Source organism: Indicator indicator, chromosome 23, assembly GCF_027791375.1.
Source record: "Indicator indicator isolate 239-I01 chromosome 23, UM_Iind_1.1, whole genome shotgun sequence".
NCBI lineage: Eukaryota > Metazoa > Chordata > Aves > Piciformes > Indicatoridae > Indicator > Indicator indicator.
Genome location: NC_072032.1, coordinates 13,072,292 through 13,090,741, shown reverse-complemented (window position 1 = coordinate 13,090,741; position 18,450 = coordinate 13,072,292). Strand labels below are relative to the sequence as shown.

General features: G+C 54.5%; 3 protein-coding genes across 3 annotated transcripts; 2 read left to right on the top strand and 1 right to left on the bottom strand.

Moving 5' to 3' along the window:
• On the top strand, positions 1 to 1,020 carry LOC128974916 (homeobox protein not2-like). Its single transcript, XM_054391677.1, has 2 exons — positions 1 to 201; positions 862 to 1,020. Exons 1-2 carry the CDS (start codon positions 70 to 72, stop codon positions 1,018 to 1,020), a joined length of 291 nt encoding a protein of 96 aa, XP_054247652.1. The 5' UTR covers positions 1 to 69.
• A 3,841-nt stretch (positions 1,021 to 4,861) lies between these two features.
• SMYD5 (SMYD family member 5) lies at positions 4,862 to 11,868 on the top strand. The gene is made up of 13 exons (XM_054391639.1): positions 4,862 to 4,987; positions 5,164 to 5,272; positions 6,272 to 6,411; positions 6,621 to 6,742; positions 7,435 to 7,504; positions 7,919 to 8,023; positions 8,328 to 8,390; positions 8,614 to 8,684; positions 8,975 to 9,081; positions 9,573 to 9,629; positions 10,342 to 10,436; positions 10,641 to 10,711; positions 11,730 to 11,868. The coding sequence occupies exons 1-13, from the start codon at positions 4,862 to 4,864 to the stop codon at positions 11,866 to 11,868; spliced, it is 1,275 nt and encodes a 424-aa protein (XP_054247614.1).
• Positions 11,869 to 13,760: 1,892 nt separating this feature from the next.
• PRADC1 (protease associated domain containing 1) lies at positions 13,761 to 18,438 on the bottom strand. Its single transcript, XM_054391437.1, has 6 exons — positions 18,356 to 18,438; positions 17,956 to 18,083; positions 16,846 to 16,946; positions 15,915 to 16,024; positions 15,292 to 15,459; positions 13,761 to 14,101 (listed from the first exon to the last, which is right to left on the bottom strand). The coding sequence occupies exons 1-6, from the start codon at positions 18,436 to 18,438 to the stop codon at positions 13,981 to 13,983; spliced, it is 711 nt and encodes a 236-aa protein (XP_054247412.1). The 3' UTR covers positions 13,761 to 13,980.
• Positions 18,439 to 18,450: the final 12 nt, after the last annotated feature.

Genomic DNA, 18,450 nt, shown 5'->3' with positions numbered 1-18,450 from the left:
TTCTCTCACTGTTTGGGGGCCAACTCGCTGGGCCCTACTGTGCCCTGGAGGTCTGGAGGGCCCTGCAAGATGAAGAGGGTCCGGACGGTCTTCAAACCAGAGCAGCTGGAGCGGCTGGAGCAAGAGTTCCTCAAGCAGCAGTACATGGTGGGCACAGAGCGAGTAGACCTGGCTGCAACTCTGCATCTCACAGAGACTCAGGTAAGAAATTAGAGAGCTGGGGATGGTGGTGTAGATCCTGGGCCTGGGTTTGGTCTGTGGTAATTTCCAGGGCATGAAGTTCAGTGGGAGGAGGACATGATGAAAATGACCCCGGGATGGGGGAGCTTCCTGCTGCAAGGTGACACTGAATCCACATGCCTGGAGGGACATGAGATGGGTTTGGAACAGGCTGCCCAGGGAAGTGGCTGAATCACCATCCCTGGAGGTATTTAAAAGCTGCATAGATATGGTATTCAGGGACATGATTTAGTGGTGGACTTGGCAGCTAATGGTTGGACTCAGTGATCTTAAAGGTCTTTTCCAATCCAAGTGTCTTGTCATGCCCTTTGTCAACCATAGTCCTGGGGATGGATTCAGTGGCTCCAGAGATCTTGCTGAGGTGCTTCCTTCACTGCTTCAGCCAGATCCTCCTCTCTGCAGCTGCATCCCCCTCTCCCCATGACCTTTCTCTCAGCACCACTCTGCCCACCATAGTGTCACCTCCAGATTGCAGTGCCTTGAGCAGAGAAGGGGCATGTTCCCCTCTTTAAGGAACTCTGCTTTTTAGGGACATCTGCCTTGGAAGCAGTTAACAACAGCCCCGTTGGAAAGGGCCCCCTGGGGACCTTGAACTAAGCTGTGGTACCATTTTCCTTCTAGGTGAAGGTCTGGTTCCAGAACAGGAGGATCAAATGGAGGAAGCAGAGCATGGAGCAGAAGGCAGCAAAGCTGTCACAGTTTGGAGTGATACAGCCTGCCACTGCGGACTCCACAGACATCAAGGACCATGAGGAGGACACTGTGGATGTTGAGCTTTGAAAAGCTAATGGGATTCAGCTGCCACTGTTTCTTGAGCCGTGGAGATAAGAGGTTGCAGGCACATCTGTGCTTCTTTGGTCCAAGCAAGACATTGCACTCTCATTCTGAGAGTCAGAGCTACAGGACAAACTGCAGCTGGCTGGGAAGAGCCCCCAGACATTCATTGGTAGCCATGTGCCCGCATTCCTGAGGCTTCAGCACCAGGCCAGTTGTACTTGATGGTGCCATAGCTGTGATCTCCTGTTTGGGTGTGTTTGCAGCAGAGAGGCTGGGGTGGCAATGAGATGGTGTCTCTGGTGGCTCTCAGCATCAGGGCATTTGAACACAGGGTCACTTGTGTTGCATGTGGCTGTGTGCTCCTAGAAGGGAGATCTGTGCTGGAAAGGACAATCAATGCTGATTGTTTTCCCTGGTCAACTTGACTGTCATGTTTGATGCTTAGATCACAACAAAAAAGAAAATCAGAAAGCCTTTTGCTCTCACTTGCAGACTATCATTACTCTTGCAATAAGATGAACAGGGTCTGATCCTGTCCCTGGAACACAAGTGCCTCTGCTTGTTCTGTGCCTTGGGAAATCTGTGCCTTTCTTTTGGCTCCCCAGTGTCTTCTGGCACTGTCTTCACACTTCAAGGTGTGTGTAGAGCTGCTGCAGCAGGGAACGAGGTGCTTGGGCTTGGCTGAGGTGCAGGGATCAGGGCTGTTATAAAACAGTGGCTTTCCAACACTTCTGGTGCTTCAGACACCCCCCTGCTCCTTGTCCAGATGTGCTGATTCTGGCCCAGATGGCAGCTGTTCGGTTCTCTCCTCATTATACACCCAGGTGCTATGGGGAACGGCACCTGGAGCGTTCCAGGAGCACATTGTAGCCACCCACTGCAGTTAGATGTTGGATTTCTGGTGGGTGGGAGGGCTTTGAAGGGGTCAGCACTAAGCCCTCAACCCACCCCATCTGTGTGTTAACAGCCAAGCGCTCTTAGGCCAGGCTGCACCTTGCCTTCTACATCTGCCCTGGGTACCAGGCACCACATCCTGTCAGCTCAGGTAATTTATTTTGTCTCTTACTATCACTTTACTCTTCTATTCTTATTTATAGAAATAACTTTTTTTCCCCCCTCATTAATAAGTGTCACTTATTTATTTGTGTTGCTTCTTAATAAATGTCTAGTGTATTTTAAAAAGAGATGGGACTGGCTGGGGGGAGGCAGGGTCACGCAGCTCCTTGGTTTCTGAGTAGGCAGTGATGTCTCAATGGCTTCTTGCCCCACATCTGCCACAGATGGGTATATTTATCCATCCTTTTTGTTGTGTACAGTTTTAGCTCTTTCTGAGGGGGTGGGGGAAAGGGGCAAAACCAAAAGAAATACACCTTTTCCTCCCCCTTAGGAGACGCCTGTTGTCACAATGTAACATCTGCTTTCCAGCAGAAGTCACCAAAGGGAGATTTCTTCTTGAAAGAGTGATTTACTTTTTTCTCTCTCACACATTTTCATTCCTGAACATGCCAAATACAGCTATGAAAGCAGGGTGTTTTTTGCCCTACACTTCTGTTTGCTGGCAAACCTGTGCACTTGCCTCAAGTGTGAGCATCGAAAGCAGAACAAGAACAGCTTTTAAATAGATCAGTTGCAAACCTGCAAGTGTCAAAAAACCCCCCAAACCCAACAAAAACACCAGAAAGGAAACACATTTCCAACTACTCTTCAATTTTCAATTGAAATTACTAATAAACACTCCCCATCCCACCCCCCTCCCCCCCAATATTTTCATCTTTCCCAACAGTTTTGAGTTTTTGTCTTAATAAACTGTTTTGGACAAAATAAAGGCTAAAAAAAAGTGTTGTTTTGGTTGTTTTTGTTTTGTTGTTGCTGTTTTTTAATTGATTGACAGTCCCTTATCATGGGTGAAAGCAGATAGCAAGTTATTCTCTCTGGCCCAGTTCCTTGCAGAGATAGCACTACTTGCACAGCAGAAAACATAATGTTATCATGGGATGGGTTTGGGGTGCTGCTCCCAGAGAACAAAGATCTTTATCTGGGGGTGGATGTAGCTAAACCCTCTGTGCAGCCCCTGCTCTGCCAGGCTGATGCTTCAGCAAACTGAAGGTCCAAGGGGAGGTTCCTCGTGTCCTCTGCAAACACAGAAGCAGTCCTATCCCAGGTTCAGATTCACATGGGCTTGTTCAGAGATGTGAAGGATGCTTTGAAATGTTGCTGGCTGGGCAATGACTCAAGCTCATGCTCTGTGTGAAACGCCCTGGTATTCAGAACTGAAACCCTGGGAAAACAGGACACATAATGCTGTTATTAAAATAATGGCTACTCCTCCTGCTAGGAGTATAGAGATGAAATTGACATAGGAGCCATGTGGTAGTATTGCTCAACCTCTGTCTGAGTTCTTGTATTTCCCTGGGATGAGCTTCTCTGCCCCTCACAAACTGCTGCTGGGTTTGCTGGGACCAGACCCCAAACCCATAGAATGATTTGGGTTGGAAATGACCTTTAAAGGTCACCTAGTGCAACCCCCCGGGTGACAGCAGAGACATCTCCAATGAGAGCAGGTTGCTCAGAGCAGTGTCCAACCTGACCTGGAATGGTTCCAGGGATGGGGCATCTACCACCTCTTTGGGCAGCCTGGGCCAGGGTCTCACCACCCTCACGGTACAACATTTCTTCCTTCTCTCCAGCCTAAATCTCCCTCTATTTAGCTTCAAACCTGCCACAGCAGGCCCTGCTATAAAGTCTGTCCCCAGCTTTCTTATTAACCCCTTTAATCACTGAAAGGCCACCAGAAGGTCTCCCTGCAGCCTTCTCTTCTCCAGGCTGAACAACTCCAACTCTCAGCCTGGCCTCACAGCAGAGGGCTTCCAGACCTCACATCACTGCTGTGTCCTCCTCTGGCCCTGCTCCAACAGATCACTGTGCTGTGCTGGGAATCCAGAGCTGGTTCCAGCACTGCAGGTGGGGTCTCGGCAGAGCAGAGCAGAGGGGCAGAGAATCCCCTCCCATGCTGGCAGATGGGGAAGGTGTCCTACGCAGTCTTCTGTCCCTTTGCCACCATCGGGGTGGCCGCGGAGGTGTGCTCTGCAGCCCTGCTCAGAGGCTGCTGCCCTGTACTCGGAGGCGGCAGGATGCACCAGCTTGGCCCCACCACGCGCCGACAGTGACACCTAGTGCCTGCAGCACCCCCGAGCGCCCCGGGCACCAACCTGCCTGCCCCTGTGCCCCAGCCCGCTGCAAGCCGCCTGCTTCGTGAAGAGCGGCACTGAGTCTGAACGGGGTCTGGAAGCGCCGGCGTGAATTACTAAATGCAACTGAACCCTGGGTTGGTGCATTCCAGGCGTTTGCGAGCAGCCTGCCAGCAGGCAGAGATTGCACAGGGGCCACAATAGGTGTTTCGTTTTTTTTTCCCGGGGGAATATCGGGCCGGTGCTGGTCGCGCTGGGGCAGCTAGCGGTGGCTCTGCGCCCTCTAAGAAGGTACCTTCCCTTCCTGCCTGACAGGAATATGAAGGCTATTCCTCCCCCGGTTAAAAAAAATAACCATTAGTACGGGAGAGGCAGCAAAAGTCCTGCCCGAGTGTGGCTATGGAAGCGCGCCGGCCCCGTTTCGGAGCTGTGGAACCGCGCTTCGGAGGGTGGCGGTGGGGTAAGGGGAGGGATAAGATGGCTGCCGCCCCCTGCCCACCCCGGGGCTGAGCGGGATGATGGCGAGCGCAGACCCCCGAGGAGGGGTCGGCGGCCATCTTCATGCGGGGCGGTGGGTGAGGAGGGCGGAGGAGGAGGAAGAGGAAGAGGCGCTGCCCGCCCCCGGCGGGTCAGAGCCGGGAAGTCGCCGCCCGAAGATGGCCGCCGCGGCCGGGGACGTGTGCGGCTCCGTCTCGGGGAGCCGCGCCGGGGCCAGAGCCGGAGCCGGAGCAGGGGCTGCAGCTGTGGCTGCGGCGGAGGCGCGCTTCATCAGCAGCGCCAAGGTGAGCCCTGCCACGGGGATCCCTCCCTTCTCTCATGCTGCGGTACAGCCAGGTTTTGGGGAGAAGAGGGGATAAACCCCGGCAGCCTCCCCTTAGGCTGGGCGGAGGGATGGGGTTCCCGCAGCCCCGGGGTGGGTTTCGGCTTCGTTCGCTGACCCACGGCTCTCCGTCGGCAGGGGAAGGGCTTGTTCGCCACCAGAAACATCCGCAAAGGGGAAATCGTCTTCGTGGAGAGGCCGGTGGTGTCGTCCCAGTTCCTCTGGAACGCTCTGTACAACTACCGAGGTGAGCGGTGTGTGGCACATCCCCTTCACCAGCCCCGCCGGGGTGACTGCGGGTCCCGCAGGAGCGGCCTGGTGTTCAGCGAAAGGGTTTGGGTTTGTCTGAGACCTCCAGGAAGGTGGCCCTGCTGCCATCTCTGCCTCTGCGCTAAACGAGCTCTTGACAAAGAATTTGGGGTCCCTGAGGGATAGTTTGAGGGAAGTCTAGGGGATACCTTCTGTTTCTCTCCAACTAACTCCCGAGAAGGAGATTGGAGCATAGGACAAGAGGAAACGGCCTCGGGTTGCACCAGCAGAGATTTAGGTTGGACATGAGGAAGGATTTCCTCTCCAAAAGGTTTGTCAAGCCCTGGAGCAGGGTGCCCAGGGCAGTGGTGGAGTCTCCGTCCCTGGAGAGGTTTCAAAGCTGTGTACATGTGGTGCTGATGGACGTGGTTTAGTGATGATCTGTCAGTGATGGGTTAATGGTTGGATTCGGTGATCTTCGAGGTCTTTCCAGCCAAAACAATTCTACGGTTCTGTGATTCTCTAGTGACTTCCATAAACCCCTCGGGAAAGCACCACGTGTTGCCATCGTGCACCATCTCTTTCAGAACCTTAATTTTTCAGTGGCATGGGCACTAATCCCAGTCACACCACCACACAGTACAGCCCACAAAGGTGCCGGTATTCTCTGGATGTGCCAGAACAAAACCCAAGGGTTGTAAGGACAGAATTTTAAACTTTGTTGTCCTACCTAGACCCTGCTGTTTGCTGAGCTTCATCACAGGTCAGTGAGATGGAGATGCTTGCCATCACATGGCCCTCAAATACTTGATGTTACAGGGCAGCACATGAGGGTTGAGGGGGTCCAAGTTACAGCCAAAACGCCTTTCCTGTGAAAGGGTCAGTACAAGACTGATACCTTCAGCTCAGAGGTGGTGTTGGTACCAGTCGTGTTGTCCTGCTCTGGGCCCTGGCCCCTTTCCTTACTGTGATGTCTGTCTGTCTTGCCTGCCTGCAGCCTGCGATCACTGCCTGCGGGCTCTGGAGACTGCGGAGGAGAACGCCCAGCGGCTGCTGGGGAAGAGCTCGCTGGTGCTGCCTCACCCCGAGCAGTGCAGCATCCGGAAAGACCTGCACCAGCAGTGCCCCCGCTGCCAGGTATGGGGCTGCTGGGAGGAACCATGGTCTTGTTGGGGTCACCAGCTCCTTTACAGCTTCTAGCCAAGCACTTATGCTGTCCCAAGATGCCCCTTTTTGCGTCGTGATGGCTGAAGATCTGGGATGGTCAGGGAGGGGATGCAGCTGTGCCTCAGACCCCCTGTTCGTGCTGCCATAGCCAATGCTGGGCACTATGCCCCTCACTCTAGGTAACCTACTGCAGCGCTGAGTGCAGGCAGGCCGCTTTGGAGCAGTACCACCAGGTCCTCTGCCTCGGCCCATCCCGTGACGACCCCACGCACCCCCTCAACAAGCTGCAGGAGGCATGGAGGTAGGGGACAGTCCTGCCTGTTGCTCCACTGGCAGAGGAGGTGGCTCTCCTGGACTGGGTGACACTGCCTGGGACCAGGGCTGAGGACTATCCTTGCTTTGCATCCGTGCATGGGGTGGCTGGAGGGTGGTGGTGGTCATGGGACACTGCCTAGCTCTATCCACTGGTTGAGCAGCAGGTGAATTTGTGTTGGCTGCACAAGGTTTTGGGCCCAGGGCTGAGGAGTTAGCTTTTTGCCAGTAAAGGGTCACAGAGCACTGAGGAGCTCATCCCTCACTCCTGCAATTTTGTAGTGCTCCTGCAGATCTCCAGCCTCTGGGATATCCTTCTCATAAGCACCCCTGTAGGTACATAAATTGCTGTCCCTGCTTGCTGGTGACAGAATGGGCACAGAGGGCAGAAGTGATATTCCTGACCCAAAGCTGGTCAAAAACCCCAGCTCTTGCTGCAGTCCTGGGCTCTGTACGGGATCCAGGCTCTAGTTCAGCAGTGGGGGAGCATAATTTGTATTAGTTAGAGCAGGCAGGTAGGTGCAGGCTTCTCACCCCAAGTGGTGCTGGATCCCCATGCAGCAATGCTGTGGTGGCCCTTTCATGTGACAGATCAGCACAGGCCTGCCTCTTTGTCCCTTCAGCTTTTTATTTACATGCTAGCACCCATCTCATCTTTTTTTCTTCATTCTTGTCCCACAGAAACATGCATTATCCACCAGAGACTTCCAGCATCATGTTGATGGCCCGGATGGTTGCCACTGTCAAACAGGTACATCTGCTCTTTGGAGCCACAGCTGGTGTGTGGGTCCTCTTCCCATTGTGGTTGTTATTCCCAAGGACTCATCTCTTCTCTGGACTGGCAGAGTCCTTAAATAGATTTGGACGTTTAGTAGTCCCTGGTCATGGAGACAGCAGGCAGTAAAGGAGGTTCCTATGTCCTGCGCCAAGCACATCTTACTGTCTGTACCAAAACAGGCAGAACTGAATCTTTTTGTCTGGCTCTGTTCCATTGACCTGCCTTTCCAAGAGTTACTCTGACAATAAACTGCCACCATGCAACTGTTTCTGGTGGTTCTTAATAGCAGGCTGGATAGCTCTGAGCTCAGCGGGGCTTGTCCTGTCCCCTCCTGGCTGGGGAGGAGAGTGGTGTTGGTGCAATGCCTCTGCTTCATTCTTTTGTTAGGCTAAAGATAAGGAGTGGTGGATCAAGACCTTCTCCCAGTTCTGCAATAAGACAGCAAATGAAGAGGAGGAGATTGTGCACAAACTGCTGGGGGATAAATTTAAGGTAAGAGCCTGGTAGTGGTTGGATGTGTTGACTCCCTGAGTTGTGCCTGTGAGTCCACATGCTGCTTGTTGCTGTGGTGGAGATGCTTCTGCTGTGGGTTGGGGCAGGGTGATATTTAACTGCTGAGTAGGTGGGTTTTGCTGCTAAAATGAGTGGCTTGTACAGCTGTGAGGACAGCAGCCTCCAGCCTTGCAGGAAAGGATGAGGAGTCTGACCCCTGAGCCCATGCTGGGCTTGGCCATGAGCCTGGGTCTGTCTCCCAGTAGCACCTCCCCACCTTGATAGTGTTGCCATGTCCTGCCAGGGCCAGCTGGAGCTGCTGCGGTTGCTTTTCATGGAAGCCCTTTATGATGAACACCTCAGCAGGGTGAGTTGAGCTGCCTCCTGACTAACCCAGGAGTGTGGTGGGATCCTCCAGTCGGAGTCAGCCCCCCTGGGTCATATCTGCCTTGAAGGCCAGTGCTTCCCCTGGGATTCTACCCATTCCTTGCTTCCCCCAAGCTTCCCTGTGGGATCTCGGGCACTTGCAGAGCTGGGTGCTGCCACAGGCTGGCCTGGGCTCAGCTGGCTTTCTCATCTCCCTTCTGCAGTGGTTCACTCCAGAAGGCTTTCGATCCCTCTTTGCCCTTGTTGGGACCAATGGCCAAGGCATAGGAACAAGGTAATGGGACTTTCTGGGTGCTCCTTGTAGAGCAGCAGAGACATGGCACGGAAGGGATGTGCCATCTGTAAATCCACACTGTCCTGGGTGACGGATGGGTTCAGATATAAGAGAGGGGGATGGAGAGGCAAACTTTAAAGCAGTCCTTCACCTTGGCTGTGTCCAACCCTTTCATGTCCCTCTGCCAGACCTTGGCTGCTTGGAGCCGTGGAGTTTAACCCTGAGGCGCGCGTTGCGAGGTCGCACCGTGTGCCGCCGGGGCTGTAACGGTGTCCCCTGCCTCCCGACAGCTCTCTGAGCCAGTGGGTGCACGCCTGCGACGCGCTGGAGCTGCCCATGCTGCAGCGGGAGGAGCTGGACGCCTTCATCGACCAGCTCTACAAGGACATCGAGAAGGGTAAGGCTGTGGGCAGCACCCAGCGGTGCTGCTTATAGGACCTGGTGGAGTTTCTTCTGCTGAAGACTTCTCAGGAGTCAGGGACTAGGGGGGGTTCCTGCAGGGGACTGGCAGATCCCAATTCCCCTTGTCCGTGACAGCCATGCACTCTGCCTTTGCCTTGCTACATGGATAGGGAAGGTCCAAGGGATCCTGTGCAGACAAGTCTCATCTACACTAAACGTTCAAAGGCCTGTTTATTACTTTTTTGACTGTGTGAGTACAGGAGCAGGCCAGAGAGCCTGACAGTGAAGTCTTCATGCCCTACATCCCTTTTCAGTGAAGAGGGAAGGGTGCTTTGGAAACTGTCCTCCAACACTCAGCCCTCAAAGCAGTGCTGTCTGCATGCCTTCAGGATTGATGGACAGTGCCTTTGGGCTCACACTGAGCTGCGTGTGGGGAAGAGTCAGAACAGCCCATGCAAAGCTCTAACCCACTTCTCTATGCTGCAGAGTCAGGAGAATTCCTCAACTGCGAGGGATCAGGTCTCTACGTGCTCCAGAGCTGCTGTAAGTAGCAAAAGGAAAGTAGTAGGGAAGATGGGAATGTCCTGGACTGGACCAGCTCACCTCTTCCTAAAGCCTGTGGAGAAAGGGACTTCTGCTTAGGTGGGGTGGGATGGGTGCTGCCTTGGAGCCTGTCTGCTCTCGGGGTCTCCTGGCATCTCCCCTCACTATGCAATGGTCAGTCCTGGCTGGAATGGACTCAGATGTGATACAGGCTCTGGAAGCCATGTACACAGCAAAGGAGCTGCCTCCAACCTTGTCTGAGCAAAACAGTTGAACAAACCATGAAGTGGGGAAACCTTTCTTGGCCAGGCCATGGTGATGTAGGAGAGGGTGTCCCACCACATGCCAGGTAAAGCACAGCCCTATGCCTTCAGCCTGTGGAGGCAGAGACAGTGCAGTGCATTCCTAGGGTTGTTCAGGAGATCTCACTCTTCCCAAGTGTGTTTTGTGGGTCTGATGAAGAGCCCTGGCCCTGCATTCTGTACACCTGACCCCGTAGTTCCCAGTGTGAGTGGACAGCCTCATGCTTGTCCCCCAAAGCAGATGGGATGGCTGCAGCATTGTGCTGCCTTATCCTTAGCTAGCCCACAGCCTTCCCAGTTGGTGGCACCCATGTGCCCAGGCCATGCAGAAGGGCAGGCACAAGCTCCAAAGGGATTCCCTTCCCCTTCTTCCAGAGACACTCTCACAGCTGCTTCCTGTCTTCATGTAGGTAACCACAGCTGCATCCCCAATGCTGAGACATCCTTCCCAGAAAACAACTTCCTCCTGCATCTGACGGCTCTGGAGGACATTGAAGCAGGAGAGGTGAGGCAGTGAGGATGAACTCGGGGTGGTGGCGTGCCTTGGCAGAGGGTTGCTGCGTCCCCTACATCCCCTGTGGGCCCCAGCCCCACATCTCTCATGTCACACAGTGTCCTGGCAGAGGAGTTCATACCTCAGCCCATGCATGGGTGCTGCTTTGGGTTTGTGGGGAGTGATTCTCACCTCAGAGCCCTTTCTCTTTGACAGGAAATCTGCATCAGCTACTTGGACTGCTGTCAGAGGGAGCGCAGCAGACACAGCCGCAACAAGATACTCAGGTAGGGGCTGCTTGGAGGCACTGGGGGGGATGCAGCAGCCCTGTGCACCTCCTCGGAGCTGTATCTCCACTGTGGGGCCCTGGTGTGTGGCTGTGCATGGGCTGGCGTGCAAGTGGTGTGCTGTGGCAGGGTGTGCAAGCAGCACATGGTGCTTTTGGGCTTTATCCATTCTGCTGTGAGATCACTGGAGGACTTGTCTCTGAGTGAGGCTGGAGCTCCAGGCTCTCCCTTCTCCTGGGTTGTAGCCCCAAGGACTGAGGATTTGGGCTCGTTCACTCTGCACTTGGCTCCTACAAACTGTTGCTGTCCCCACCCACCTTCCTTTTCCTTCTTCACCCTTCACCCTGCAGGTTATCAACCATCTCCATTTCCCATTACCACCAAAGGGCTGGGACATCCCCCTCTCCACCAGGACTATCACCATCCCACCTGAGCTCAGCATTACTTGGAACTCAAAAATTCCCTGGATTTAAAATATTGTCATAGAACATTGAGAGCAGGGAGGCCCTACAGAGGGATCTGGACAGGCTGAATTGGTGGGACAAGGCCAAGTGTTGGATCCATCTAGCTCTCTACAATTCCCTTAAAGGAGGTTGGAGCCAGGTGGCAGTCAGTATCTTCTCCCAAGGAACAAGTGATGGGAGAAGAGGAAATGGCCTTGAATTGCACCAGGAGAGGTTTAGGTTGAACATGAAAAATTTCTTCCCCAAAAGGACTGTCAAGCCCTGGCCCATGCTGCCCAGGACAGTGGTGGAATCCCCATCCCTGGAGGGATTTCAAAGCCACATAGTTGGTGGTGCTGAGGGACATGGTTTAGTGGTGACCTGGCAGTGGGTTAAGGGTTGGACTTGATGATTGGACTCAACCTTGGAGATGTTTCCAACCAAAACAAGTGTGTAGTTCTGTATTTAGCCCCTTCCTGGCTGCTCTGCCCCAGACGCCCTGCCCAGCAGCAGCGTTGGGGTTGTGCCTGTCTCCATGCCATCACTCCTTCTCCTCCTTCCTTCCCTTCTTCCAGGGAGAACTACTTATTTACCTGCTCGTGTCCCAAGTGCCTGGCGCAAGCTGACGATGCCGATGTGACGTCGGACGAGGAGGAGGAGGGAGAAGGGGAGACAGATGATGCTGAGCTGGAGGATGAGATGACTGACGTTTGATCCTGGCCCTGGGCAAGAGGAGAGGGAAGGGACTGGGGGGATCCTCCGAGAGGCAGCAGCTTTAAATTAATTGAAACAGGGTTGTGTTGTGGGGTCGGGTGGGAGGCCAGGTGCTGGTGGTGGGTGTGGAGGTCCATTGGAGCTGGGCAGTGAGGAGCCAGAGGCAGCCCCTGCTCCCACCTGGCCTCCTTGTGTGTGTGTGTGTGAGGCTGGGCCTGTCCTCCCTGCGAGGGCAGGCTGTGAGCTGGTGGCCCCCTGCCATTTCCCACTCCCCACAGAGGGGCTGGCTGGTGCTTGCAGGGTTGGCTGGAGGAGAGCAGGATCCAGCCAGCCCCTGGGACATCAGGATGGTCACTCATGGTCACCCACAAGGCTGCTTCGCCATGTCTGTGCCGGCCGTGGACATGGAGAAGCAGTTCCTTGCCTGGGGGGCTGAGGGGAACGTGTGTGCCTGTGTGTGTCTGTGTGTTCGTGCACCAGGGGTACTATTTAATGTCTATATAGCACTGTCTACACACTATGAGCTGGGGTCCTTCTGTATTCTCCATTCCATGCCTTGGCTTGGTGAGCAGCAAGGGGCAAAGCAACTCTGTGGGTGGGCCAGAGACACTTTCTGGGTGACTTTGATGCCTGAATCCAAGCGGAAAAATGGAGCACCTCCCTTCCACCTTGGCCCCATCCCTCAGGTGATGCAAAGCCCTGTGCAGCAGTTGCCAGGCTATTTGGGGAGGGGGAACAGGGAGGCCGTGGCTAGCCCAGAGCTGACATGGGTTACAGTGTTGTGTCAGCAAAGTCACCACCCAGAACCCAGAAGGTATTTTGGGTTTTGCAGAAAATGAGCCACCCTGCTGGGCTGCCTAGCTGTGGGCCGCTTCAGGAGGGTGTGCCCAAGCGGGAGCCACCATGCCCAGGGACACACCGAGTTGCCCCATGTGGGGATGTCAGTGGCAGCTGAGTGTTGTCATCCTTCCCACCCCCAATGAGGTCACACCACTGCCTGCAGTATCCCTGTCTGTGGTCTGCACTGCTGGAGAGAGATGACAGCTCCAAGTGATGGACGGACAGCAGGTTGGGGATGTGCCCAAGGTGTTTTCCTGGCCATGGGGATTTTGGGAAGCTGTTTTCCGTTGAGCCCTGATAGCAGGACTGTGGGCAACGCTGCAAATGGGCACCTCTGACACCACCATCACCACCAGCCCTGCACCCTGCTGCTTGTCCCCAGCTGTCCCAGGGCCCCTTCTGTGTTTGTAATAAAGCAGGACTGGAGAGAAGCTGTGTGGTTTGTAGTGGTAAACTGGAGGGTGGTGAGTGCAGAGCAGACAGCTGTGATCCAGGGACTGGTCCCAGTAGGGAAACACAGGTGTGTGGGGGAAGGAATAGATGTCCACTGATGTTTGGGCTGCGTTCTCTGCTGAGATGCCACCTGAAGTGCTGGGGTCAGCTCTGGAGTCCTCAGCACAGCAGAGACAGGGACCTGTGGGAGCAGGGCCAGAGGAGGCCACAAAAACGATCCAAGGATGGAAGCCCTCTGCTGTGAGGCCAGGCTGAGAGATTTGGGGTTCAGCCCAGAGAAGACTCTGCAGGAGGCACCTTTGGGAACTGTACTGGGCAGAACATCCTTAGGGGATGAGATTCGTCCCAAATGCTAAAAAAAGGAGAAACTTCCCTTTTTCTAAAACTTGCTTGGACTTCATTAGCTGAGACAAAAACACAAAGGTGTTGGGCAAGCCCTGCTAGTACAGACCAAGCTGCATTTCACTCTCCCTCCCATCCCCACCAGATGCATCCACTCAACCCCACATCACTACAGCTGCAGCACAGTTTACTGGTGGCATTGTTAAAATGTTTCTCAGGGAAGCACTGGCCTGCTCTGGGCCATCACCTCCCTCCCAGAATGTCATCACAAAGGGTGCTCAGGGTCAGGCTCAAGGCTCCCACCACGGGTCCTGGTATTTGTCCTTTCAGCCACACGCCAGCGGCAGCAGAAAGATCTCACCATTGCTGGACAGTGGGATCTCCAGAGCACCGTGGGACTCTTTCCTCAAACCTGGTCCCTGGGACAAGCTCTTGGGATCCACCAAGAAGTCCTTGATCTGCTGCAGTCTCCCACTGCTACCAGAAGGTCCATGGGGGCTGCATCATTTCATATGTGGGGATGCTGGTGACGTTGACGGGGATGGAGATGACAGCCCAGGGGAGCCCATGTTGCTCCAGGGAGCGTCTGATCATGTACCTGGAAGAAGACATGACAGGCATGTGGGAGCCACATGAGCTGGCCAAGTGGAGCCCAGATGCAAGCAGAAACCACAAAGCAGCTCAAAGAGAAATTCTGTGGATCAGTTATGGCTGAATTCACTAAAAATTTGGCTTGCCAAACCCAGGTGGGGACATGATGATCACTGGGACCTCCCTGTTTGGTGGGGACAAGGCTATCATTTGGCCCTTCCCATAGAATGTTCCACACTTGGGAAGATGAAGAGCTCGAAAAGCTACAGATGTAAATCTGGGCTTCCGCAAAGCCTTTGATTCAGTCTCCCACAGCATCCTTCTCTCTAAACTGGAGATGGATTTAATGGGTGGACTGTTAGCTAGATTATTTGCTTGGATGGTTACAGCCAAGAGCACAGTGATTGACAGCTCAAAATCCAGATGGAAACTGGCAACAAATGGTGGCCCTCAGGGGTCTGTAGTGGGACCAGTGCTGTTTAATATCTTCATCAGTGACACAGGCAATGGGATTGAGAGCACCCTCAACAAGTCTTCAGATGACACCAGGCTGACTAGATAGAAGGAAGAAATACTTTGAGGGTGGTGAGACCCTGGCCCAGATTGCCCAGAAATGTGCTAGATGCCCCATCCCTGGCAACATTCCAGGTCAGATTGGATCACAGGATGTCACAGATTGGATCAGGATGTTGGAAGGGACCCAAAGAGATTGTCAAGTCCAACCCCCAAGGCTCTGCATGCTGCTCTGTATGTGGTCACAGGATCACAGGATGTTAAGGGTTGGAAGGGACCTCCAGAAATCATCAACTCCCCTGCAAGAGCAGGATCATAGAGTCCATCACAGGTTGCACAGGAATGCATCCAGATGGATCTTGAAAGCCTCCAGAGAAGGAGACTCCACAACCTCCCTGGGCAGCCTGTGACCCTCACAGTGAAGAAGTTCCCCCTCATGTTGAGGGGTTTATATCCATTACCCCTAGTCCTATCACAGGGATAGAGAAGAGCCTGTCCCCTCCCTCTTGCCCCCCAGCCCTCAGGTATTTATAAACATTTATCAAATCCCCCCCTCACTCTTCTCCAGACTAAACAGCCCCAGGTCCCTCAGCCTCTCCTCATAGCGCTGGACTAGAGGAGCTTGAAGGGATTTAAAGGAGCGCTGCTGGATTGTGCGGCACACATGCTGGCCGAGGCACCTACCCGTCCCTGCCCAGCAGGAAGAGCGCAGGGATGTCGGCCGTGCGCCTGCTGCTGTCCTGGATCATCTCGATGTAGAAGCTGTCGTTGTCGTAGGCGTTGTCCGCGATGATCACCGCCCGCCCGCCGTGCTCCTGCACCACGCGCGTCTTCGACAGGAACGAGCAACCCCTGGGTGGGGCAGAAAGTCACACATCTTTGGTGGCCACCTTGGCAGAGAGGAAAGCTGCAAGTACCACAGCTTGCCTGCAGATGCCCAGACCAGGGGACTGTCTTCCCGGCCCCACGCCTCCCCCCAAACCCTGCTCCTCCTCTCTGAGGCTGTATTTTAGGCACAAGCTGCCCACACTGCCACTGTCTCCTAAGAAAAATTACAATAAACAGGGGCTTTGCCAGCCCTATTCATGTTTTTTTTTTTTTTTCCCCAGCTAAAAGATGGAACATGAAATGCTCTGGGGCAAGAGCAGCCCGATGTTTTCCTCATATACCCACATGTGATATGTCACAGGAAAAAGCTAGAGGTGCTGGTAAAATGTGCCCATTACCCTGCCACCCTCTGTGCCATTGGCAGCTCCCCTCCTGCCCAAGGGTCCCCCCTGGAACAGCTCCCGTGATGCCACACGTACCCCCTCTCCACCAAGGCAATCTGGTCCTGGATGAAGACACCATTATTTAGCTCTCCACAGGCTTCAGGGGGATCTGCTGGGACCAGGTGGATCTGGTCGTACCTTGTGTTCTCCAAGAAGGAGAGAAGCAGAGGTGAGTGAGAGGGGATTGGGGCTGCTTCCCATTCCCTGCCCCACCACAGCCATCTCCACTGTCCTATTCCCTGCTAATCCCTGTGCAGAGTGTACTTTTAGTGAGATTTAGGGCTTCCAGACACAGGGACACTGGCTGTCCCTTTCCAGGCCCTGAAAAGCCATTCTGACCCCACTCAACAGCTTGTCTAGATCCAGCACTGCCAGGTCACCACTAAACCATGTCCCTCAGCACCACATCTAAACAGCTTTTAAATGTCTTCAGGGATGGTGGCTCCACCACTGCCCTGGGCAGCCTGGTCCAGGCCTTGACAACCTTTTCAGGGAAGAATAGCATCTTCTCCTCTAGAGAGTACCATTTCCATTGCTCTAAAGACACTAGAGAAAGTGTCTTCTCCTCTGCTCCTTGATGTCCCATGTGGTTGTCCCCATAAGGGACATCTGCTCCTGCACCCTCACTCCAACTCTGTGTTTATTCAGGGCAAGTTCTTTCCTCTGCAGACCAGTTGGTTTATCTCTGCTGTTCTCCATGGCAGCCTGACCACCCTTCCTGGGCTATGTCTGTCTCTGCCTCAGCCCTTGGAGGTGGGAAGAGTGGGGCACATGCTCCTTGAGCACAAGCAGGGCCAAACTCCTTCCCAAAGCCTGCTGAGGCCAAAGGCAGGGGCCAGCACATGCCTCCAACCAAAGGGCATGCTGGGGGAAGAGAAACTATCTCCCTGTTACCAAAGGCTTCCAATTACAATGAACAAATGCTAGGATAGAAGGAGCCAAAGGGATAAGTTGGGTGAATACTTACAAACACACCACCGAAATCCTTGGCTGGAGTGGCAGTGAAGATGTAGCGAATATCTCCAGGGCTCAGCACTTGGAAATACAAATACTCATGGATGCGTAAACCTGGGTGTGCATGGAGAGAAGGGAGAGGTAGAGAAAACGGGGGAAATTCCTGAAAAAATGGGAAAATATGCAGCTGCCACCCCTGAACTGTACCATGCTGATGAGAATGTGCCCTTTGGCAACAGCAGCTCCTGGTTGGGCCTGGGGGATGAGGACCCAAAATGGGTCCAGCTTGGGGAGTTGCGAGAGAAAATGCTCCAGCATTCGGGGGGAAAGCACCAGGACTGGGGTGCACAAAGGTTTCCCCATACGAATGTGGGTGGGAAAAAACATAAATTCCCTCCCTTTCCCCGTTCTCCAAATGCAAATGGGCATGGAGGGGATAGGGGTGACATCACTGGGATCAAGGGGCACAGAGGGGAAATGTGCTTGGATAGAGGCACCCTGAAAAGGAATGCAGCTGGGATGGGATGTAGGAGGGGAAATGGAGTAGGGCTGGGGTGTAGGAGAAGAAATACAGCTGGACTGGGGTGTAGGAGGGGAAGTGCGGCTGGATTGCGGTGAACAGAGAGGAAATGCAATGGGGCTGGGTGCAAAAAGGGGAAATGCAGCAGGACTGGGGTGCAGGAAGAGAAATGCTATGCAGCTGGGTGGCAGTGATTAAAAATGCACCTAGATCGAAGTGCAGGAGACGAAATGCACTCAGAATGAGGTATTGGACGGGAGAAATTGAAATTAGGTCAGGGTGCACCGAGGGAAATGCGCTCGGACTGGGATGCAGGAGGGGAAATGCAATGGAGCTGGAGTGCGGGATAGGAAATGCACACAGACTGGGGTGCGGTGATGGGAAATGCATCCAAACTGGGGTGCTGGATGGAGAAATGCAGTGAGGCTGGGCTTCAGCGTTCGGAAATGCACAAGGGATGAGGTGCGGGAGAGGAAGTGCAGGCGGATCGGGCGGTGCAGCGAGGGAAAAGGCAGCCAGCCGGGGATGCAGGGCGGGGAAAAGCAGCCGGGCGACGAGGGGCGGGGTGCAGGGTGGCGAGACCGGGCAGCAGCTGGCACTCACCGCGGGTCGGGCAGGAGCAGAGGCAGAGGCAGAGCCAGAGCGAGCGGCGGAGCATGGCTGCGCCCGGCACCGCCAGGCGCTCCGCCTCCATCCCACGCCCATTGGCGGAGCCACTGCAGCTCGCCTTCCTATTGGCTGACAACACCGTCCATCTCCAGAAAGACGGGGGCGGGCAGGCGCTTAGGCCTGTGCGGCCCTGAGAGGCGCTGGTGGTTTCCTCTGTCCGTGTCACTTTGGTGTCCCCTCACTGGCCCTATCAAATAAAGCTCCACACGCCACTCCTCCTTTCTCCGGGCCGCTCCTCCCCTGGCAAACACTGAGCCGGCTTATCCTCCCTGCCTCTCTATGGCCGCTGGAGGGAGAAGCGACACCTCGCCGCTGCCGCTCTGCCCGCCCGTACCATAGAGCGCGGCGGAAGCGGTCGCCTCGCAACGCGCGCTTCCCTTCCTGCCCCGGGGAAGCTTCTGGGTGAGCGCGGTGCATTGTGGGGTAGAG

What these genes read in the sequence shown, in the direction of transcription:
- PRADC1 (XM_054391437.1), bottom strand. Translation starts at nt 18,438, where the DNA reads ATGCACCGCGCTCACCCAGAAGCTTCCCCGGGGCAGGAAGGGAAGCGC. An exon ending in CTGCTCCTGCCCGACCCGCG is followed by an intron (nt 16,947 to 17,955) that starts GTGAGTGCCAGC and finishes ATGCACACCCAG; the next exon opens with GTTTACGCATCCATGAGTAT. An exon ending in ATTGCCTTGGTGGAGAGGGG is followed by an intron (nt 15,460 to 15,914) that starts GTACGTGTGGCA and finishes TGCCCCACCCAG; the next exon opens with GGGTTGCTCGTTCCTGTCGA.
- SMYD5 (XM_054391639.1), top strand. Translation starts at nt 4,862, where the DNA reads ATGGCCGCCGCGGCCGGGGACGTGTGCGGCTCCGTCTCGGGGAGCCGC. An exon ending in TGCTGGGGGATAAATTTAAG is followed by an intron (nt 8,024 to 8,327) that starts GTAAGAGCCTGG and finishes ATGTCCTGCCAG; the next exon opens with GGCCAGCTGGAGCTGCTGCG. An exon ending in AGCCGCAACAAGATACTCAG is followed by an intron (nt 10,712 to 11,729) that starts GTAGGGGCTGCT and finishes CCCTTCTTCCAG; the next exon opens with GGAGAACTACTTATTTACCT.
- LOC128974916 (XM_054391677.1), top strand. Translation starts at nt 70, where the DNA reads ATGAAGAGGGTCCGGACGGTCTTCAAACCAGAGCAGCTGGAGCGGCTG. An exon ending in TGCATCTCACAGAGACTCAG is followed by an intron (nt 202 to 861) that starts GTAAGAAATTAG and finishes TTTTCCTTCTAG; the next exon opens with GTGAAGGTCTGGTTCCAGAA.